This window comes from Biomphalaria glabrata, chromosome 3 (genome assembly GCF_947242115.1).
Source record: "Biomphalaria glabrata chromosome 3, xgBioGlab47.1, whole genome shotgun sequence".
Lineage (NCBI taxonomy): Eukaryota > Metazoa > Mollusca > Gastropoda > Planorbidae > Biomphalaria > Biomphalaria glabrata.
In genome coordinates this window covers 23,934,512-23,959,626 of record NC_074713.1, presented here as the reverse complement: position 1 = coordinate 23,959,626, position 25,115 = coordinate 23,934,512, and the positions used below count along the sequence as shown (strand labels likewise).

At 36.3% G+C, this 25,115-nt stretch overlaps 1 protein-coding gene across 8 annotated transcripts; it reads left to right on the top strand.

Moving 5' to 3' along the window:
- The first annotated feature begins 4,591 nt into the window (after positions 1-4,591).
- On the top strand, positions 4,592-24,728 carry LOC106059112 (alpha-(1,3)-fucosyltransferase C-like). Of its 8 annotated transcripts, none has more exons than XM_013216659.2 (5): positions 4,592-4,721; positions 14,083-15,182; positions 16,606-16,734; positions 20,310-20,404; positions 22,723-24,728. In XM_013216659.2, exons 2-5 carry the CDS (start codon positions 14,498-14,500, stop codon positions 23,203-23,205), a joined length of 1,392 nt encoding a protein of 463 aa, XP_013072113.2. In that variant the 5' UTR covers positions 4,592-4,721; positions 14,083-14,497; the 3' UTR covers positions 23,206-24,728. The 8 variants fall into 8 exon arrangements, with proteins under 8 accessions (XP_013072113.2, XP_055880068.1, XP_013072112.2 ...); XM_056024093.1 differs by lacking the exon at positions 4,592-4,721 and adding an exon at positions 8,757-8,925; XM_013216658.2 differs by lacking the exon at positions 4,592-4,721 and adding an exon at positions 8,757-9,008.
- The last annotated feature ends 387 nt before the right edge of the window (positions 24,729-25,115 follow it).

Here is a 25,115-nt window from a genome sequence, read left to right as displayed (position 1 = left end):
TTTTAAGAAAGACTTTGCTTTGGAAAAGTTATAATTCAAACGAAATTTTTCAATATAACAGTCACGGTTGAGATGAGTTCAAAAGCCAGATAATCTTTTCCTAGTCGACTTTTTCCAACCTTTACTCTATCTCATATTTTTCTAGTTAAATAAATTTAGGACTATAACTCACAATTTATGCTTGAATTTTATTGAATATTATTAATCGAATATTTTTTTTTCGGCGGCGATCCTCAAAGCCTTAATCTAAATATGTGGGGTATCTTATCTTTTCAAAGAACAAATCGGTTGTATTTGCAATGTATTAAGGGACTATAAATTCATATTAGAATATTTTTCCACATTATTCAAAAGGTCCTTTATAATAGAATGAATAATGAGCTGTAGGTCAGGAGAATGCGTTTCTTCAGTGAAGAATGTCAGAAAACGCTTTTAGCGTCGAGGCTTCGCCCCGAACCTCACTGATGAATAATAAGCTGTAGATGTCAGGAGAATGCGTTTCTACATTGAAGAATGCAAGACAACGCTTTTGGAGTCGGGTTTCGCCCCGAACCCCACTGATAAATAATGAGCTGTAGATGTCAGGAGAATGCGTTTCTGCAGTGAAAAAAGCAAGAAAACGCTTTTGGCGTCGGAGCTTCGCCCCGAACACCACTAATAAATAATGAGCTGTAGATGTCAGAAGAATGCGTTTCAGCCGTAAAAAATGCAAAAAAACGCTTTTGGAGTCGGGGCTTCGCCCCGAACCCGACTGATAAATAATGTGCTGTAGATGTCAGGAGAATGCGTTTCTGCAGTGAAAAATGCAAGAAAACGCTTTTGGGTGTCGGGGCTTCGCCCCGAACCCCACAGAGGAAGCTTACAGCGCTCTCCCAGACCCCCAAGTTTGCAAGAGAAAGGCCTCAACATGACTTTTTTGTTCTGTTTTTTTTCGCCGAACATTGAGAAACAGTCTTATCTTATTCTCATATATCGAATATATATATATGCTGTACACACGTTTATGCATAGGGTTAGGGTTTACTGGGCGTTAGGGTTAGGGTTTGGAAAAAAATCGCCCACCCCCACTCCAAAGTTCTGGATCCGCCAGTGGATAACATTGCAACTCTTCTTATGCGTAATTCATTTTGTCGGAGAACATGTCCCGCAAACCTCATGCGTCGCTCTCTAACAATCTTACTAAAGGGTCGACTCCCAGTTCGGCATAGGATTTCCTTGATTTAAACCCGATCTCTATAACTGACTCCTAAAATCTGTCTTAGCCATCTTTGTTGAGCCACATTTAGTGGCAGATGACTATTCACTGCAGTTTATTAATGGAGCCCTGCCACTGGTAAAAATGTGTAACCTCTCTTGAATACGCTCTTGAAATTAAGTGACTGTAGTTTGCTTTAGATTTTATATCGAAAAGAGAAGTTTTATCGTCAAAATCATCTGTTTGGGGTTTTCCACCTCAAAATGCTCTGTAAAGGGGATCTTAAGCTCAAAACAATCTAGAGGGGTTTTAAACTTTTAAAAAACGCCATCTGTAGAAGAGGGGTTTAAACTCAAAACCCCTGATTGGATTGGCTACACTCAAATAATTTTAGTGTGTCATTTGCTTTTTTTTAAAATATTGAAGATGTATTTTTTAGCATCAAATCCATCTGAATGGGGGTTTAAACTCAAAACCCCATTTGGCAACGCTCATAGCATTTTGAGTGCGTAATTTGCTTTTTTTCTTCAACTGATGATGTATTTTTTAGCCTCACACCCCCCTGGCGGGGGGTTTAAACTCAAAACCCCTTTCGCTACGCTTATAGATTTTAGAGTGAGTAATTTGCTTTTATTTATATTGAAGAGGTACTTTTTAGCTTCAAACTCCACTGGAGGGGAGTTTAAACTCAAAACCCCTTCGACTACACTCATAACATTTTGAGTGTATAATTTGCTTTTGTTTTTATTATTAAAGAGGTATTTTTTACCTTCAAACCCCGCTCAAGTGAGGTTTAAACTCAAAACTAAGTCAAAACCCATTTAGCTACGCTCATAACATTTTGAGTGCGTAATTAGCTTTTTTTTTATATTGAAGAGGGGGTTTATCGTAAATTTTGGAGGGGGGTTTAAAATCAAAATCTCCCTTAACTGTGCTCTTGGAATTAGGGGATTTTCGTTTGCATTTTTTTTTGTTTTGTTTTATAGAAGAGGGGGAGTTAACTGCAAAAACCCCAAGTAGGGGGTTTAAAACTCAAAATCCCTGGTAGGGGGTTTTAAACTCAAAACCCCTGGTAGGGGTTTTTAAACTCGAACCCCTCTGGTAGGGGGTTTTAAACTCAAAATCCCCTGGTAGGGGGTTTTAAACTCAAAACCCCATTGGTTGTGCTGGGGCAAGTGATGGTTTAGTATTAAAATATCACCTAAAACAAACAAAATCAAAGCAAAATATCATTCCCTAAATTCCGATCCCCATCCCAAGGGGGGGGGATTTCATTTCGTTTGGGGTTCAACCCCCCCCCCTCCCTGGCTACGCCCATGATGATTGCGTGCCTTCATATAGTTTGTTTTCAACTGTCTGCAAAGCTATGGTAATTGCCTCAATTTCGGCTTGGAAGTTTGAGCAGTAGTCGCCACAGGCTGCACTTATTTCAAAGTGTTTATTTGTGGGAAAGACCAGAAAGGCAGCAAGACCAGCATTGATGGTGGCTTTGAAGGCTGATCCGTTGGTGTTTATGGATGGCTGTTTTTTGGATAGCTTTCAATTGTTTCGAGCGTGCCTACTTTGAGCTCCAGTGCGAAAACCTGCCAAACGTTTTATCACCTACCTTTTAAGATTTTATTTCGTACTAGACCTATGAAATGTAATATGTACTTCTTTTAAACCAATCAACGTAATGTTTCACACGCATACGTCAATAAATAAAAAGCCCATACAATTTCAGAGCCTAGACATTTGTGTGTTGTTGTATTTTTCTCCACCCTTTTCACAACTGGTCCAGACAAGTGATAGGATATATATATATATATATATATATGTATATATATATATATATATATATATATATATATATATATATATATATATATATATATATATATATATAACAGTGCTTTTGTGGCGGTACCGGCACCTTTTTAGTGTGAGGAAAAATTATACTTTTATTGCGTTTTAACTACGTTTATTATTAATTTATTAGCAGTTAAAAGTTAGGCAATCCATCACTGAGTACCGGCACCTATTTTTTTTTTACACACAGAAAAACTGTATATATATACGCCAAAACGTCCCGTCGCCAAAACGGCTCGCGCCAAAACGTCCCGTCTTCCAAAACGGCGGCGCCAAAACGGCGGCGCCAAAACGTCACGTACCGCTGTAGTTTGCTTTACATTTTATATTGAAAAGGGAAGTTTTATCGTCAAATCATCTGTTGGGAAGGGGTTAAACAAAAAACCCTCTGGAGTTGGTTTTTTTTTTTACAAATTCAAAACCCCTTTAGCTACGCTCATAGAATTTGGTGACTGTGGTTTGCTTTAGAATAATATTGAAGAAAGAGGTTTTCAACCTCAAAATTCTCAGTGGGGGATTTTAAACTCAAAACCATCTGAAGGAGTTTTAAACTTTAAAAAAAGGCGCTCTTCAGGAAGAGGGTTTAAACTCGAAACCACCCTTGGCTTGGCTACGCTCATATAATTTTTAGTATGTAATTTGCTTTTTTTATATTAAAGAGGTTTTTTTTTAGCTTCAAAACCCCTTCAGCTAAGCTCATAGAATTTGCTTTTTTTAATATTGAAAAGGTATTTTTTAGCTTCAAACCCCGCTGGATGGGGGTTTAAACACAAAACCTCTCTTGGCTATGCTCATAGAATCTGGTGACTGATGTATGGATAGTCTTATATTGAGAATGGGCTTTTGTCGTAAAATTTGGAGGTGGTTTTAAAAGCTATGCTCTTAGAATTTGATAAGTGTCGTTTACATAATCTGTTTGTATATAAGACGGGGATTTAACTGCAAAATCCCCTTGGCTGCGCTGGGGCAAGTGATGGTTTAGTATTAAAATCTCTCCTAAAATAAACTAAAACAAAGCCAAAAATCAGTCATGAAATTCCTACCCCCGGGGTTAGGGGGATTTTATTCCGAGCCGGGAGCAAACCTTCCCGGCTACGCCCATGTTATAAAATATTTCTTTTATTGTTGTTATTTTTAATTTAAAAAACTTATTCGCTTTAACCATTTTTTTTAAACTCTGAGTGTAAATTTTTTTTGTTTACATAACTTTTTTTAATACTTAATTAATGATTTTTTCAATATTCGCATTTCTAAATTCAATAGATCTGATAGATACATTAACTGTGCTGTCTTTAAATCTTGACAACTATTGATTTAAAAGCTATAAATCCTTAGCATAATTAATTCGCTACGATGGAACAAAGCCCCTCACACATAATGAATCGATTACCCAGCGCTTGATAACTAACAATTGAGTTTCAGACAGACAGCAGGGACGCGACCAAATTACAACTGGAGAATGTGCGGCTTTGGACAAAATCGAATGCGGCTTTCATTCAAGCCAGTCAGTGAAGCTGGTCAGTCTGTGAAGCTGGTCAGTCAATGAAGCTGGCCAGTCAGTGAAGCTGGTCAGTCTGTGCAGACCTACTGATGAAATATTCATGGATTTATTGTTTAAAAAAAATGATTGTGTAGAGCTCACAAAAATGTCTTTCATTATTTGACTTACATGATAAAGGTAAGCCTTTAGATATATGGACTATTTGTATATTGTCTGACTAACTAAGTGTGGTGACATTTAACAAATGGGAACCTCTTTGTAATGTGCTTTGATAGATGGACTACTTAAACTACTTAAAAGATTAACGCTTTCGCATAGACAAGTTTAGTATTTTTAAAATATTGATCGAATCTATATTCACGGAGGTCCAAGTATTATTAAGAACGTTGGTTTTTTTTTTGTTACGCATAACAATTTTATTTCCGATCACATTTACTTTACTATAGTGACACGTTATACATAGGCCTTAACATTTTTAAATGTCTTGAATGTATATGTATGTATGTATGTATGTATGTATGTATGTATGTATGTATGTATGTATGTATGTATGTATGTATGTATGTATGTATGTACGTACGTATGTATGTATGTATGTATGTACGTATGTATGTATGTATGTATGTATGTATGTATGTACGTATGTATGTATGTATGTATGTATGTATGTATGTATGTATGTATGTATGTATGTATGCAAGTATATATGTGTGTATGTATGTATGTACGTATGTATGTATGTATGTATGTATGTATGTATGCAAGTATATATGTGTGTATGTATGTATGTATGTATATTATGTATGTATGTATGTATGTATGTATGTATGTATGCAAGTATATATGTGTGTATGTATGTATGTATGTATGTATGTATGTATATATGTATGTATGTATGTATGTATGTATATATGTACGTATGTATGTATGTATATTATTTACGTATGTATGTATGTATTTATATATGTGTGTATATATGTGTGTATGTATGTATGTATGTATGTATGTATGTATGTATGTATGTATGTATGTATGTATGTATGTATGTATGTATGTATGTATGTATGTATGTATGTATGTATATTATGTATGAATGTATGTATGTATGTATGTATGTATGTATGTATGTATGTATTTATGTATGTATGTATGTATGTATATTATGTATGTATGTATGTATGTATGTATGTATGTATGTATGTATGTATGTATGTATGTATGTATGTATGTATGTATGTATGTATATTATTTAGGTATGTATGTATGTATTTATATATATGTGTGTATATATGTATGTAAGTATGTATGTATATTATGTATGTATGTACGTATGTATGTATAGTGTCTTTTCCCCTTTCGTGGGCCGCTAAAAACATTTCCGTAAAAAAAAAATCCTTTTGTTCATCTTTTGTTGTACTGCAGCACTGCAGTTCACGCGATAATATGAAAACCTACTTAGTAATTGTTGTTTTAAATGATGTCCAACTTATATGCATACTAAATAGATTTTTTTCTCTTAAAAAATGTAAACATTATTTTCGGGTAAATGTAGCAATACAAATGTAAAAAACAAATTAACAAAATATCTTAAACCATTTTCATAAATGTGTTTAAAATATGGTAAATAGTCACCTCCCCTACTAAAGAGCCTCCCGTGTTTGTCACTATTAACAGTGAATAGTTGTAAAAGTAGTGCTTTTTATGAAAAAAAAAAAACTGCTTGCATAAGTGATTTAAAAAATTAGATTGTTCACTTTCGGAAAAGTAAAAAAAAATTGCCGTTGCATCAGAACTTTGAATGATCTAAATTATTGTGATGTCGGATTTTCACTATCTTTTCTAGTTTACGAGATCTAAACGGGACGGACGGACAGACATTTTACACAAAACTAATAGCGTCTTTTCCCCTTTCGGGGGCCGCAAAAAACTACTCTTCATCTGACGGGAATAAAGTCACATTTACAGTTATATATATATATATATATATATAAATATATATATATATATATATCTTAATAATGTAGACTTTTTTCCTTATTTTCATATCAAACAAATAATTTATTAGCAATAATTAATTGATTAATTGGTTCATTTTGTAATTGATTTATTTATTTTTTTTATGTACAATAAATAATTGTGTAAATTCTCAACTTCGTCCGTGGATGGGTGTGGGAGAAATAACATGCTCAAATTTTTTTTCTCCGACAGTCAGACCAACATACTGAAAGAGTTGATATAAGATTTTTAATAAACTACTAGACCGAAACACACTTGCCTTATGTACTATATTTCTCCATATACATAGTTGGCCTACGAGTAGACATTGAATCGTATTTCTAATAATACCGGTGTTTCCTCCACAAGAAGAGCCCAATACAAGTTCAGTCAAAGCAGGTGGTAATAAAAGGAAAAACTAATAAATCAATATTTCCAGTGTTGAATAATTTACAACATGCGTTTACAAGTCATAGACAGTTAAGGTGAAAGTTGTACAAAATAAAGAATACTTTGCTGTGAAAAGCTCCACTAACTGAGGCAGTCACGTGTTAAAAATTGATCCGCAAGCAGAGGCGTAGTGAGTTCATGAAAAATGGGGGAGGGGGCGCCAATTATGTACCTTGTCCCATCGCACGTTTTTCTCACTACGCCTCTGTCCACAAGTCAATGCGATTAAATTAAAAAAGCATTTTCTACAACTAACAGTTAACCAAAGCAATTCCTTATAAATGTACGCTGCTTCTACTAATCGATGGTCCCGGGTTTAACCCCCGCCCACTCCCATCCCCCGTCGTCCTGCGGGAGGTTTGAACTAAGAAATAAATTATCTTTCATTCTAAAGGAACATCCGAAATATGTAAAATATTTTACAAACAGTGTACGTTGTTTTTCTTTAACCTACCTGCCATTAGTTGCATTGAGTAGGATTACTTAAATATAAAATGGTGTCGAATTGGACACAAAAATTGTTTTTGTTACAGAATTATTAAAGTCTTTTATATTTAAAAAAATCCAACATACTAACTACACAATGGATTTTGGTTGCAAGCAGTAACTTTAACAAATGGAAGAACAAGAATATCTACTCAAGTGCTTATCACTGCAATAATTCCAGAACTGTTGTTCCTTCAAAGTGTAATGCTTGAAAATAAATAATAATTCTAATACGATTTAACTCTTTATCCCCGAAGTTTTTTATTCACGTTCAGGCAGAATTGTTCAATTTTCAAATCTCTATGTTCTACCCTGTTATGATTATGTTTTTATAAAAAAAACACGTTATTTTTTTGTATAGAATTATAGGGAGATAAATGTCAATTAGGAGGCTGTACAATGTAACACACACCTACACGAATGACCTTTGACTACACAAAATGATTATACAAACCACGAGTATATTACTAATTTCTAACTTGTTAATGTGTTATGATCTTTCCTGACCACTCCACACGGAACTAACACTATTGTGTATGCACAAGGAATAAAACGTGTGTATGGTCCTCAACATCATCGCCTGTACACATTACACTATCTTATCTTATCTTATATCATACAGACGTTAATTCAAAAAAGAAGATGGTACGTCCTACGCTATATGCATTTAGTCATGCATATTAACCAATGACCTAAATTCTGCTAAGTCACTGGTTTTCCTGGCAACCCATATTCCATGCTCTAATAGCACTAGGGAAGTAGGAGCATTTGTACATACGGAACGAGGAGTGTGCCTTTATCTTTGTGTCTTTCTGAGTATTTTATTAATTTTTTTTTTGTATTTGAAGATTATGGTTCAGTGTTTTATGTATAATTGCTACTTTACTTTTGTGTCTTCTATCCTGAAGGCTTTCTAAATTTAGTATTTTACTAAAGGTGTTACTCTAGTCAAATGTGAATATTCTTTTGTTATGAATATTACTGCTCTATTTTGTGTCTGTTCCAGTTTCTTAATGAGAACGACCTGAATGAACTCTTTGCATATTTGACATTATATCTTGAGCTATATTTTTTCCAACTTGGGTGTTACCCCCACATGGGTGTCACCCGGTGCGGACCGCACACCCTAGCGACGCCACTGATATATTCCCATTGAAATCGCACGTAAACAAAAGAAATGAGACTTGACTAATACGACAGTGTAAACAATCAGCGGGGCGCAAAGTTGAGAAACACTGAACTGAGTAAAAAAAAACGAAAAAAAAAAAAAAAAGATTGTAACAAAACAGTTAGACAAAGCTTTGTTACTTAAACCTTTAAACCCAGGACTATCTGACACTGATCCAGATTTGTGACTCAGCTTAATACCCAACACTGTGTGTTTGTGACAAGTTAACCAGGTAGCCCTAAGCTGCTGTTTAGATTGTTGCACGAAAAAAAGTGTCTCAAGGTGGGTGTTGAATTGAGATACTGCACCGCGAGAATAGGCTACTATTCCCAATTTAAAGTCATGCCACCGGATCTCCCATTCAGGTCAATAAATATGGTATTGCTGTGTGTATTCTTCGTGTAGTCTCCCTTTTCTTATGTTCAGTGTGTACACAGATTTCTAAAGTTTGTTCTTTCTATGTGCTGTCAGTCATCAGTCATTCGTGGTAATAAAAATGGAGTCGTTTTTGAAACATCTGTATTTGTAATGGATTCATTAGTGATGAAATAACACAGTGTCAGCTTTTTGAAAGTTCTAAACTGGATTCTGTAAGTACGTAGAGCTAATTACTTTTAAACATGAGCACTCCACCTTCTTCAAATTTGAATGTGAGGAATAGATCTAGAACCTCTTCAAGCCAATGTGGCTGAATCATTGCGTTGTCGAGAGAATAAACACCAAAGGCGATGATTAAGAATAAGCCAGAGCACTATTTTTGCAATTAGCATACCATCTGTCAAAAGCATTTTCGGAGTACGGTACAACAGTATCACTTTGAAACAAAGCACAATACTAAAGACATGTGCTTTTGATGAGTATTACATTGGATTAAGTAATGAAATTTAAGACATAATTAACTAATACCCCGGCTACGCTACGGTTGAAATAGTTGGTGTATCTGTTTATTTTGCCAGGAACACTCTTAAAACCCATCAATTCCTTACGATTAAGCTCTTAATATGGCCTACTAGGTGACCGAGCCTCGCTTCGGTTCAACGATTTGCTAAGGAAAGGTATTTAGCCAAACTCCTTTTAGAAACATGTTTGTAATGACGATAATAATTGATCTGGTAAATGACCGCTACTGGTTCCGGCATCAATAGGGCTTAATACTGATAGTAGCTGTTAGTTAATAGTTGTAATCTGAAGCGTTGTCAATATTTATTGTTTTAGATTGATCCATTTGTGGCAATCGATTTTTTATTACCACCGGGAACAAGTACACCTATTTATAGCTTCAACCTTAGATGATGCCGAAGCATAGATTAATTTGTAGTCTGTACGCCTGTTATTGAGATTTATGTTTAGATCTACATTTATATAGATCTAAAAGCAATTAGGAAAACCAAATATAGAAGAAAATGCCTACCCAAAATAATAAATAGATTGTGTTAGACTGTTTTTAACAACCTGGTCAGATAGACGTAGTGGGCCTACACATGTAGTCCTGGTGTAGTGTGTATAGTTGAAGGTGTAGTGTGTATAGCTGATGGTGTAGTGTGTATAGCTGATGGTGTAGTGTGTATAGTTGATGGTGTAGAGTGTAGACCATCACTCGTTGGGCATACGCAAAAGTGTTGAGCGGTCGGGTAAAAAAAAATAACACTTAGCATGGTTAGTCAAGTATGTAGATCTATTGTATCAGTACACAAGGTACAGAGGTCAAGTGTTTTGTGACCTCTCCAGTAGGTTTGTTCCTTTGTTTTGCTAGATCTAATTGCGGCGTTTTAGATCAATTTTTTAATTGTGATTTTAAACTTGACTGTAAGGTTTTCCGTTTATTTTTAAAGTCAATAGAATGAAACAATGAAAGTAACTTTCTCTCGAAAGGGTTAATACAAGGCGGAAAAAATACACACACAGACACACACATGCATATCTTTGTTTTATTTTATTGTGCAAAAACGCATGTAGGCCCAAGAAACACCTCCCTTAATTATTACACTGATTTTATCGTGATTTCTGTAACTGTAACAAAAGGGCACAGGTGTGTCGCGTCCTGGCCTGATACACAGTGGCTAAGTAGGCATCTTAAGTTTTAAAAAATCGTAATAACGAGTAATTACTTGACACACCAAAATTATTCAGAATATCGTTATCAAATCAAGACACTTAACTGCAGGAGTAATATTCAAGTTAAAACGTTAGAAAAAAGTAATAGAGCTGTTATATTTATTTACAGAGTCAGTATGCTATCTTAGCATGTTGCGTTTATCCATTCTGGTTTAAAAATGGTGAATGTCTATCAATAAATTGAGTGTCAAGGACTCACTAAATAAAATAAGGAATAGCGGTGTCTACACTAAGCTGAGACTTTTACTTTTATCTACAAAATAATTAGTTACTGGCTTATTGGGCTATGAAATCTCGCCATTGTGGTTTTCTCAAAATAAGCAAATTCATTGACCCGTGTAGAGGTGTGGCTTGAAGTCCAGCGCCTTAATTAAGATTTACTACCAATTTAACAAACTCAGTTCCCCCGTAAAGTGTGACCTCTAGAGAGTGCCTACGTCCATCATATTTGACTTGTGGTCACCTGTCTATCAATAAACTCAATGTGATGGACTAAAGAAATATCTCTACCTCTGGAGATACACGTGGTTACCCGTGTAGAGGCGTGGCTTGAAGTCCAGCCCACTAATAAAGATGTACTACAACTTAAACAAACCCAGTTCCCTCGTAAGGTGTGAACTCCAGAGAGTGGCAATATGCTGACCTTAAACCTACGTCCATCATATTTTGACTTGTGTTCACCTGTCTATCAATAAACTCAATGTGATGGACTAAACAAATAAAAAGGGAATGGGAGTTGTTCATCTCTAGCTCTGGAGATCTATCCGCTCAGCTAGACAGACGCTGGTGAGCGCGAAGTGTCAGGTTCAATTTCTATGCTTTGGCTCGACATGGCTCGCTAGAGGGTTCTTTCATACTCCATTACAATTACTTAATACTTGCTTAGTTACTCAAATAGGAACTATTACTACTTGATACACTTTAGCTCCAACTATAGATGTCTATGGAAATATAAATAATACTTTAATATTCAATAAGCTCACGGTGACATCAACTTCAATAAATAGTAATACAAAACCATCAGTCCATCAACTTTAGGAAATATATAAATACATAAACACCAGACCAGGGAGCAACGTCCAACCTTCCTGGACAGTTAGCAAGACATCACTACCTTAACACACTCTCTCTTACATTCAACGAACCCTTCAGTTCCGAACACGTGCAAGACTGTTCACATTCACAATCTGGGAATACATATACAAGGGGATATAACTATCATACCAAAATATCAAACTAACATTCACTCTCGCCATACCTCCCCCTGACATCAAGGAATTTAACATCTTGACATGTTAACTTTTTAACTAACTCAGTCAAAGGTTAAGTCATGTGAAAAAAATGTGCTAATCATTGCTGCTCTGTATGTAAAGTGCATTTATGATATAAAGTTTCATTTCTATTTATATTAACACGCATTGTCTTTGTAATAAAAGTTGTTTAGTGCATATTCATATAGGCCCCTAGACCCTATTTTAAGCACATTATTATGTTTTAAAATTTAAATATAAAAGTGAATATATTCTATAACAGACATTAATGAAGCGAGGTCCACTATTCAATAGGTACAATGCTATAACAGACATTAATGAAGCGAGGTCCACTATTCAATAGGTACAATGTGTACTTTTTTACTATCCGGCCACCTATCCTAATATTCTTTCTGAAAATATTCAAACCTTCATATTTTCAACTGCCATAGCGGACTACTTCGGGCGACCGATTTTGAGTTTGTGTTTCCACATTAATTGTCTTTATAACCTTCTTTTTATTGATTCTAGTGTTTTGTTTTTTTTTAGGTAAAAGAAATAATTGTGCCAAATTTCAGATTAATCCAAGGTAGGGTGTGAGGCAAATAACGTGTACAAACTTTTTACCAGACAGACAGGCAGAAAGAGTTGATATAATCTTTGTAATTAGCCGTTGAAATATAATTAAATCCGATTTTCAATATCTTATTTAGTTTTGAGATCTAAATGGACTGACTGGGGGACAGAGAAACAGCACAAAACTATTTTTATGGAGAATCATAGTTTATGAACAAAATTAGTTGAGTCGCTCCACCCCTATTTTGTAATGTCAAATGCAATCTTTAGCAGAAATTATTAAACGAGCGAGGATTAATCGTTTTCAATCTACCGCCCCTCCCATTTCCAGATAGAGTTTATGTAATTACACATGAATCTATCATAATTATTTTAAGAAAGTTAGAACTCAAACGAAATTTTTCAGTATAAGAGTCATGATTGAGATGAGTTCTAAACCCAAATAATTCATTCATAGTCGCCTTTTCCCAACCTTTCCTCAATGTGATAGTTTTCTAGTTAAATAAATTTGGGACTATAACTCACAATTTATACTTTAATTTTATTGAATATTATTTATAGAATTTTTTTTTTTTGCAGCGTTGATCCTCTAAGCCAAAATCTAAATATGTGAGGTATCTTATCTTTTCAAGGAACAAATCGGTTTTATTTGCAATGTATTAAGGGCCTATAAATTCATATTAGAATATTTTTCAAGTACAACATTATTCGAAAGGTCCTTTTTTAATAGTATGAATAATGAGCTTTAGGTCAGGAGTTTCTGCAGTGAAGTATGCAAGAAAACATTTTTGGCGTCGGAACCCCACTGATGAATAATGAGCTGTAGTTGTCAGGAGAATGCGTTTCTGCATTGAAGAATGCAAGAAAACGCTTTTGGCGTCCGTTCTTTGCCCCGAACTCTATTGATAAATAATGAGCTGTAGATGTCAGGAGAATGAGTTTCTGTATTCAAGAATGCCAGAAAACGCTTCCTTTTATGAATAATGAGCTGTATATGTCAGGAGAAAACGTTTCTGCAGTGAAAAAAGCAAGAAAACGCTTTTGGCGTCGGGGCTTTGCCCCGAACCCCACTAGGGAACCTTATAGCGCTGCCGCAGTCGTTTTGTTTTTCGCCGAAGGTTGAGAAATGCTACTTTTTTTTCTCATATATATATATATATATATATATATATATATATATATATATATATATATATATATATATATATATGCTGTACGCACGTTTATGCATAGGGTTAGGGTTTACTGGGCGTTAGGGTTAGGGTTTGGAAAAAAAATCGCCCCCTCCCCACTTCAAGGTTCTGGATCAGCTAGTGCTTCCATCCGTCTAACTAAATAGAAAATTATTTGCCGATAAGAATGTGAAGTATTTTCATTTTATATGTCTCATTATTTTCTGTATGCATAATTACAATACAATTTCTTACATTGACCTTTGCTACATTACTGTTTATAAATTAAAGTGTTTATAATCAATGAAATCTATATTTATTTATAGGACAAACGAAAAGTAATTACCCCATGAAGCATGTATAGAAAAGATTAGAAATCCAGCAGATTGCAACGAAGAAAGGACGTCAAGATGGCTGACAAAGTGGGCTACTTTTGTAACTTTAAGACCGTGTAGATGTGTGGCCGTGCTGGTGTGGTCAGCCTTGATAAATATTCATTAGGGCTCAGTTCTTGCAGCGAGCAGAGGCAGATTCTCTCTTTCCGTAAAGGCCGTAAGAATGGTGCTAGGACAGAGAACCGGTGCCACAATGTACTTTGTGAGCTTAGTTATTGTATTGATTGTGGATTTAATGTGCTCATTGCCACAGTGTAAGAGATACTGTTACAAAAAATAATATTCAAAATTATCACAGGTGGTGTGCATTTTACAAACTAATTGTGTTGATGAATATTTACAAACAATGATCCAGGAACAATTGCGCTGTACGTCCCTTTGCATGAAAAGTACGTTTTTCATATTTTTCGTTCTGATGTCCGTGTTGTTCTTGGGATACAGTGGATTTTTGTATGAACAGAATGTCTCCCCGTTTAGCCTTTTAATGAAATGGGGACATAACGTCTCTATAGTTCATGAGAAATATTATAATGACACATTGTATAATGACACAAAGTATGCGATTCAAATCATGGCCAAGAGTGATTCGAGTAATGTAACTCAGTCTTTGGTCTGCCTAGGGCCATCTTCCTTGGACAAGACAAGGTTAAGGTCGGAGCTAAAGGACATGGGATTCGAACCTGCTGAAGATCATGAGTTTAAATCTCAATACATCATCACGCCCAAAGTGTGTCTGCCTCCAAGCTCTGTGCCGGACTACGTTACCAAGGGCAACACAAGGACTAAGGTGATATCCTGTTTCAACTGTCCTGCATGGTTCAATGACTCCAAACTGAACCACCATAATCGAGATTTCCGCTCTTGTGAGTACAGTAACTGTCATTTTGACGTCACCGGGAAGTTTCAATCTACGGCAGATGTCTTGGTCTTCTTTGTTGGATACTTAGGAAATACTCCAGTACCGAGTCGGCCTGTTGGACAAATTTGGGTCAAGGCATTCTGGGAGTCCCCTGTACATTACACATACCCAGGTAAATTTAAAAAAAAATCAACCACAGGACTTCCAGACAACTGGACATGATGTCCTTTTTGGGGTCGTGTCCTCCTAACTCTAACCCAAATACCTCAACCACAGGACTTCCAGACAACTGGGCATGATGTCCTTTTAGGGGTCGTGTCCTTCGTCCGACAGGCATAAAGAGTTAATTGTCCGACTATCATTGTGCTGCTTACTAGTAAAGTACCCGTTCATACAATGCGATCTATAGGTCAGATGTGGCCGACGGTTAACGCATAAAAACCATCAATCACATTCAATCATTTGAGAGCTCTTCTAGTTTAAACAATTGAATTCACTCACAAAAAGGCAGAAAGGGTGATAATTTATTTTTAGACAACCTCCTTTAAGAACATGTGTACGTATATTTCTCCTTGTTTATTAAAACAAATATATTCTCTGAGATTCACAGAATCTGTTGTTGTTTTTTCTGCTTTCACAGTAAAGGAAAAAATAGTTTTCGCTCTTTTGGTGGAAGAGAAAAAGAGAAAAAAACTCTCCAGTGATTGGCATTGTCATCCCAAAGTTGGTTTACAATCTTGAGAAAATGTCCAAGGATGTTAGGGCCAGTGATAAACTAATGCTAGAAGCCTGATGAATAAAAAGATAATTGTTTATTGATACATTTCATAAAATAAAATCTCTCTTGTGCCTTTCGCCCTAACCCCAAGCTGTTGCCTCCACACAAATATTCATAGTCCATGACAACATCTGAATTAATCAAAACATTAACCAAATAGTTTATCAATTCGTTGTTATTGATTAGTTTGGTTGTATATAGAAAAAGTTCAACCTTGCAGACTGTATTGAGATATAAATGTATGACAGTGATTTTGACGTTCTTACTCTTAGTAATGCCTTTAAAAAAAAGTATTTTCATAATATAGAAACAACAACCAAAAGAAGGAAAAATCGACAGCTGTTTATATCATAATGTAGACGGCTTTTTATTAAAATTGCATTTGTAGCTGAGTGTCGAAGAGGAATCGCTTCAAATTTTGACTAACTTAATATTAACTTATTGCGTCTGTCTTGATGGAATCTTGAGTTTTACTTTATAAAGAAAATTTACTAATCTAAGGGGAGATAAGCCTTGTGTTGAAAATGAGTACTTTCGCTAAATTTTTACACTAACAATAGAAAATAAAAAACTTCTACTTTTAGAAGTACTTGAATAGCTCAGTGGCTAAACACGTTGACCTTCCATTAAGGGCAGCACCTTCTCTAGATATACACCCCCTCCCTTAACAGTGATTGGACCAAAACGCATTTGACATGCACATGCTATAAGCTCGAAAGTTGCCCTAAACAAAAAACAATTTTAAAAATAATCCAGTCGTAAAAATGTATTATCTAAGTTTTAAAAAAAATATTTTACTTTTTTATTTTCTCTGCAGTTCCCTACGATCGCTGGAAGAATGTCTTCAACTGGACATTTACCTACAGAACGGACTCTGATATATTCGCGCCTTCTACATTATTAGCCTGGCGTCACCACAGCCTTTTGTTGACAGATGCTCAATATTGTGAGTCTTTCTTTATCATATTTTATGACAGGGAATAATCATTTTGAATAGATCTAGGTCGCACGTGTAACAGCTGTCGCAATCTAATTAGGAGCAAAATTATTTTTATGAGGTCTGCTATTAAGTAGTGGATATATTATCTCCCTTTTGTTGATATATTGTATTCTTTTGATACAATGTCTTCCTCCTGTTACATATCCTAATCACCAATTCCCATCAGTGTAAATTCTTCTACTTTTCTTAAAGTCTATCTGCAGCAGTGGCGTAGCTAGGGTGGGAGGGAGTGGGGTCCAAATTACAAAATTTCCAGGACCCCAACTGGAGGGAGGACCCCAAATGAGTGTCCGAAATTTGATTTACTTTAAATATTACGCCATCATCTCATGTCATGATGTCTAATGTCAAAATGCAGGGGCCTCCAACACTAAAGAGGTCAAACCCCTGGCCCCCAAACCCTAACTACGCCACTGATCTGTAGATACAATTTTCTTTATATCGCAAAATTTCTCTCTCTCACGCTCTCTCTCTCTCCCCTTTACGATCTGCATAATGTGTTTTCTTGCACTTTGGCCACATCTGTCGCATGATCATCTTACTCTCCAGCCCCCCTTTTAAAGCTTTTTTTTGACGTAATGTTTTAATTTCATCTATTGACCTTCTCCATAACCTTTTAAGCTACATATGAGTCTTGTCACCTTTCATCCATCACCCGCCTCAACCCCTTCCCCACGTATGCATATTTTCTTTCCCATGCACCTAATATGAAATATGTGTTGCGTTGGGCTAGATAGCAACGCGTTGAACATTTGATTTTTTTAAATTTTGTTTGCATCACTGAAGTAATCTAAAGAAAATTGTATCCCTTGTAGAGTGATGGATTCTGGAATATTTTTGTGACGAGCTCTTTCTCTAGCTCACCAAACCCGTTTATAAAGGGTTTGAAGTTTTCACAGTCCTGTTTAAATCGAGCCAATGAAAGGCTGAAAGACACGTGTAAAACTTTTTCTGTCGAAACGTAATTTTTTTTCGTCCGACACCATGACATTGCAGGATGAAATGGGTTAAAAAAAAAGTGCGCGACGTTACTTCTTTGAAGATGGGGCTCCGTTAGTGCCATGGCTCCGGATATCGTAAGGGAGTTTTTCAAGATGAACTAAATAATGTCAAGGACGCTTCACTGTTGCCAACTATTTAAAAAAAAAAGAATTCTTATCATAAAAAAAGAAGAGAATAACGCCCTGTGCATTTCATGTATCCATCTAGTCATGCATGTTAGTCACTGACTTAAGCTCTGCTTAGTCGTTGGTTTTCTTGTGTGAGTCAGGCAACCCATTCCACTTGCACGAATTTGTTCTAGCGTATGGAATAGAGAAATGTGCCTCTATCTTTGTGTCTTTCTGAGTATTTTTATTAGGTTTTGTTTTTCTATTTGTAAGTAATGGCTTAGTCTAAGGAGTATCCATAAGGTGCGTTGGTCTGACCACATAGAAATCTTAAAGCTGTTCAACGTGAATGCGACAGAAGACTTAACTTCGATGGGCGGGACATGTAGTCCGCATACCAGACAATCGCCTTCTCAAACGTCTTCTGTACGGGCAGTTGTGAGCAGGAAAGCGCTCCCAGGGAGATCAATACAAGCGCTACAAAGACACTCTCAAGAGCTTCTTCAAGGAGTGCGATTTCGACATTCTCTCTACTAGCTGTGCTAGCACTGTTACAGAGAGTGAGGCTTTTGTCTACTAGCTGTGCTAGCACTGTTACAGATTGAGGCTTTTGTCTACTAACTGTTACAGAGAGTGAGGCTTTTGTCTACTAGCTGTGCTAGCACTGTTACAGAGAGTGAAGCTTCTGTCTACTAGTTGTGCTAGCACTGTTACAGAGAGTGAGGCTTCTGTCTACTAGCTGTGCTAGCACTGTTACAGAGAGTGAGGCTTCTGTCTACTAGCTGTGCTAGCACTGTTACAGAGAGTGAGGCTTCTGATTTCTAGATCTTTTAGCTCTATTGCAATTGATCGTGCTTCTAGCTTTTAGCTCATCAAATACTGTTACAAGCAATGAAGGTTCGGTCTAATAGCTCTGCAACACAATATGAGGCTTTGTCTTTAAGCTCCAAAATTGTTACAAACAGTGCGGCTTCTGCTTTCATGTTCTTACATTACTAGTTTTGTTGGTGACAGTAAGGCTTCTGTTTGTAGGTCTATTAGAACTAGTTTTGTCACAGATCGTGAGGCTTCTGTTTTCTAGATCTTTTAGAACTAGTTTTGTCACAGATCGTGATGCTTCTGTTTTCTAGATCTTTTAGAACTAGTTGTGTCGCAGACAGCGAGGCCTCTATTTTCTGCATCAAATTGTTACAATCATTCGAGCTTCTGTCTTATGTTATTACAAACACCCAAAGCTTCTTTGTACTGCTAGCTCTGCCATAGTTATTAAATGATCCTTGCTTCTGACCTGACATAGACAAGTTCGCAGTTTCACTGTCAAGAGATCTACACTTTGTTTTCTTTTCACAAATTTCAAGCCTGCCAGTATCGAAGAACGAAGTGTACGTGTTTACAAAGACAATAGTAACGTGAGACTAGGCGAGCCCCTAGTGTACATAATCTCAGGAGCTTGCAAACATAATCCATCAACTTCACTCGATCCATGTTATCATAAAAATCAACGCATTTCTAATTAACATTATATGTCGCAAAAAGGTATTTAAGTCTATTGACACTACCCTCCAACTAGACATGTTGACAGACCAAGCAGTACAGGTAGGCCTGCTTATCTCCTTATTGTTAACTAGAACACCACAACAAATCTTGTAATGTTTCTTGTCACTCTGGTAATATCAGGGCCGGATTTAAGTATGTTAAGGCCCGGGCAGAATTTTTCGAATGTTCTAATTAAGATCCACTTATGAATGAAAATACTTTTTATAAAAGCATGCTCTAGTTTAGAAGACAGAAATCGAGTTCTTGTAAACGTAATCACAATCTCCTTTTAAAAAAATATTTAAAATGCATATTTGAGTTTCAAAAGGTTGTCGAGAGTAAGGCCCCTTGGTAGACACACTGTCGTAAATCCAAAGCTGTATTCACTTATTCCTAGCATGCAACAAACGGACACGTCTTAGTCACAACATTTTCACCAGACGTAAAAAATGCAAAACAAAAAAAGGTTAAAAAAAAACCAATGTGCAGTCGAGCGTGACACGCTATTTCACTAGTGTAACGTGTTTTGTTTTGATCATTTGTATGCCCCCTCTCCGAGATATGCCTCCCTTAGATACGCCTCCCTTCGATACGCCTCCCTTTGATACGCCTCCCTTCGATTTGCCTACCTTCGATACGCCTCCCTTCGCTATGCCTCTTGCCACGTTAATGACATTCACTTGCCTTTAATTGAAATGGTGATGTAAATTGTGCATTAATGCATGCCATTAACTATGATGGTCTCGTGTAGGCAGCACCTGTCTGTTTAAATTATTTTTTATAATGAATAAATGTATCACATGAACATTTTGTTGACTACCTTTCGTACACTATCTATGAACTATCTGAATAGAATGTCTATGTTCACCTCCTCAGTAGAGCTGGCGCGAAACAAAACCAAAATGGCGGCTTGGTTTGTAAGTAACTGTGACACTCCTAGTCAAAGGGAGCAGTACGTTCAAGTGCTGCAGGTAAGACTGGCCTTCACCTTCACCTATCCCTTGAACCCAGTGTTTCCCAAAGTTTAGACATATGCGTACCCCTTCAACAATGTTACTAAGTACCCATCGCCATCTGCATAAATTAATATAAAAAATAAAATTGTTTATTAAAATAATAATTATAGGTTATATTATAAATAACATTAATGTACATCAATGAGAAGGAGAATCATAGTTTATTAGTTGCAACGCGTACCCCATTCAAACTCAGCCCGTACCTTTGGGGGTACGCATACCCCACTTTGAGAAACACTGCTTAAGTCTATAGGACATTGATCTGTCAACAGCCTTTCTTCATTTCTCTGTCTTTTGGACTTGAATAGAATTTCAATGTAAGGCACGCCCGTTCTCTGACGTCTTCTCTTTGCGTTCCCAGTCTGCCTCTTCTTCTTTTACCTGGTACTGTCCCGTGCTGGAGATCTTTGCTTTATTTACATTTTCAATAAGGCAGATACAAAGTACCATTTTTTTATGATTATCTTCAAGTTTTATCAACAGTAATTAGGTGAGGTGGCTGAGTGGTAAAGCCGAAGGGTCTCTGGTTGGAATCTCGGTGAAGACTGGTATTTTAAACTTCAGGACGTCCCTGGTGGACCACTCAACCCTAATTAGTACCTGACATTAGTTGGAAAATGTTAAGGTGGTTAAGTATTGTGCTGGCCACATGACACCCTCGTTAACCATGGGCCAAAGGAAAAGATGGCCTTTAGATCATCTGCCCTTTAAATCGCAAGGTCTTAAAGGGCTACTTTGCTTTATTTTGTTCCCTCCAACACCAAACCCTAAAGGTTCTGCCTCCTTGATAATTGCAGATGTTTCCAAAAAAAATCCGTTTACATCTTTGTCAACAATTGAAATATAAAAGAGATAGCTTTCATTTCTATCTATGGGAAGCGTGGTCGTGAAGCTAAGTTCCTTGAACTTGGCTCGGCTTGGCTACCTATGAAGGGGGCTCGAGGTTTGACACCCGACTCGAGCAGAGTTGTGTTTACTGAGCGCCTATAGGCAGCAGATAACCAGATACCCCCCCCCCCCCAACTATTCCACAAATGAGATTGGACCATAGCGCTCTGAGCATGCTATAAAAGTAGCGCTGTTTAAAAGCTACAATTTTATTTATGTATTTTTTTTATAAAGTCATAAACTTCCATCGATATTCATCATCATTCTTAGTATTGATTTGCTTGCGTAATGTCTTGAAGATTTATCTATACTCTATACTATCTATATAAAGTAGAATGTAAGGCGTATGTATGTATGTGACTTATAGACATCAAAACCGCTTGACCAATCTTGATAAAACTTCGCAGGAATGTTCCTTGGGTACCAACTTAGACCGTAGTTTATGTATTGTTGCCCTGAAAAAAACTTATGACCCTAAAAAAAAAAATAAAGTTGACCGACTCTATTAAAGCTATAGTATTTTATGGATCTAGGCTTTGTTATCAATGTTGACATGAGAAAAGATCGAAAGGATTTAGATCTAGATCTAATTTTAAGAAATTCACTTTGCACAGATAGTTTTTTTACTTTGACACATGAAAATACAAAAGAAGGTCCATTGATTTCATTATATAATAAAATTAACCTTCAAATTTGTGTTTCAAAACCATTTTTTACATAAATTAGTTCCTTATATCTGTGACTACAGATTTCCTGACGAACATTCTTTCATTAGACAATACCGCAATGTTTCTTTCCATCCCTAGATCTAAAACTCTAATTCATCTCTAGGATGATAAAACTTCTCTTCGCACAGATACGTTTTATACTTTAACACATGAACATACTAAATATAGTCCATTCATTTCATATTTTGATCAAATTAACATTCAAATTTGGTTTTCTAAAGCATTTTTAATAGACTACATACGAAAGCTGCGAAGCCGAGTTGAGATAGGCCTAGATCTATATTCATTCATGAATCGCGTACTAAAAATTATTTCGTTTAATTGTTCACTTTATAATCCCATTCATTTAACAAAGCTATCGCTCTTTTCGTTTTTAATAGAAATGAATGTATCGGCTTCGGGTAAACCCATTTTCGCAAAACTAATTTTATTTTCGTAGCGAAAGAGAAATAACGTGAAAGGATCATTAGCTAAGTTTAACATACATCTAAATCCAATCCACTACATTAGTAAACACAAACTTAGACCCGCAGGCCACGGGTAATGCCAGGCTAGTATATATATAAAGATAAGTTGCTAATTTTTGACCAATTTAATTGTATCTTATCTTATCTTGGATCTTATGTTTAGGTCAAATTATTTTTTCTATGCTTTCAGAAGTACATTGAAGTGGATATCTATGGAAAGTGTGGCAATCTAAGTTGCCCTCGCTCAGCCGGAAGTGATTGTGAGTCTTTGCTTGGCAAGTCTTATAAGTTCTACCTCAGCTTCGAGAACTCCCTCTGCCTTGACTACGTCACGGAAAAAGTTTTCCAACGATTGGCCACCAGAAGTCACGTGATACCCGTCGTCCGAGGAGGATTTAATTATACCAAATATTTGCCTTCGGGCTGGTTTGTAAACGCAGCGGATTTTCCGAACGCAAGAGAATTGGCTGTTTATTTGAAAGGTCTAGGGAACGACCCCCAGAAATACGCCGCTATGCTTAAAGAAAAAGACAAACTGGTCACTTTGGGCTATAAGAACGACTACTGCGACTTTTGTGAAAAACTTCACACGGACCAACGGACTAAAATAATCTCAGACATAAAAGAGTGGTCCCACAAAGCCACGTGCTATAGCCCGATAGACGTCACGTGATGAATTTTTAAATGTTTCCCACTAACTATATGAAACTAGTGCACTGCTAATGTCCTAGTAACACTTGGTAAAATAAAAGTGGACGCCAGATATACGAGACTCTATGCCAGCTCTAATAATTAATACTAGAACCATGCTTCATCTTGCCCTTGGGAGACAACATTCATGTTATGACACAAACTCAGTGGCGGCCCCCAGTGGCGTGATTGGGACCGCACCATGAACTCTTTTAATTAAGGATATTAGGTAGGCTATCTGGAAGTCAAAATGGTCAAATTACTTTGCTTATGATAAAATTATTGCCGCCAGCCTTGATGTAGACTTGAGGAATGGATGAAAATGGATTTTAATTGTGTGTTATGTATCTTTATACGGTTTGATATGTGTACGCCGTCTCGCTCTAACGATAGAAAAGATATTTGGGTTTCCTTAAATAAAAAACGAATCAAAACATTGGGTTGTCGATAAGTGATTTACTCATGGATGTAGTACTATAGTCATTGTTAATTGTCTCTGCTCACCGCGCTTATGGTGCCACTGTTCAACACTTAGTGATAGTCAGATTGTTGAGATGAGTTCTGAAAGACGACATGCGCCCCAAGGTGCGTGTTAAAGACAGATCTATGTGTGTCCGATATTTCGATGTTGGTCTCTATTGGCCTTGTTCTTTATTTAATATTTCCACTCGAGTCATTGTTCAATGCTTTCGTTGAGTGTCTGCCTTAGATGGGCTACAACACACACACATAAGACTCATACAAGTGATTAGTATTTTAATGTTAGTATTGGTGTTCGCTAAACTATTGTTACAAAGCTTATATAAACTCTGTGTGTCTGATAAAAAGTTTGTACACGTTATTTCTCCTTCGGATCTATTTGAAATTCGGCACAATTATTTCTAGTACCTGACAAAACAAGAATCAATAAACAAAATTAACCAATTAGTTAATTAACTATTGGTAATAATTATTTTATTTGGTGTTGAACAAGGAAAAGAAATAGTACTTGACAGATGTGTTGGTATAAGTTGAATTAGTCCCCTTAAGGAGGTTTAAGCCCTGAGTTGGAACTCAAGTCGTACAACTTTTTAGTCATTAATAAAGTGATCACGGTCACATTCATAAAGTGATCACGGTAACATTAACACAGATACCCCCTTCTTTCCCAACTGTTCCAGGTAAGTGATAGGATCATAATGCATTGCAAAAACAACTGGTATAAATATTTATAATCGCACAGATTTATTGTTGTTGGTCTAGATCTTTTACAAACTAAATTACATGGCTGATCCCAACTAATTGATACTGTTACACTTAATATAATTTTTTTTTAAAATTATATATATTTTATGTTTTTCTTGTTTTCCATTGAATCAAGTTTGAAAATATAAGAATCTAAACGAATAATATTCAGCACTGTGTTTCTTCAGCATTGAGAGACAAATCTGATCGATAGTGTGAACAACACGACTGTGTACTAATACTTGACGGGCTTCCATTCCATTATTAAAGAGGAAAGAAGTATTTTCATGTTGCTTTTTTCTAGTAAGATGTTTTTGATTGATTAATCCACAAGCTTGAATTTATACATAGTCTACACTTCTCAAGGCTGAGCTGTAAAGCGCTTGGCTTCTGAACGGGGGTCCAGAGTTCGAATCCTGATGAAGACTGGGATTTTTTTAATTTCGGGATCTTCGAGCGCCTCTGAGTCCACTCACCTCTAATGGTTACCTGACATTAGATGGGGAAAAGTAAAGGCGATTGGTCGTTGTGCTGGCTACACGGCACCCTCGTTATCCGTTGGTCACAGAAACAAATGACCTTTACATCATCTGCCCTATAGACCATAAGGCCTGAAAGGGGAACTTTACAAATCTCAAACATTGAAATAAAGAGCTCAGAAAAGAGAAG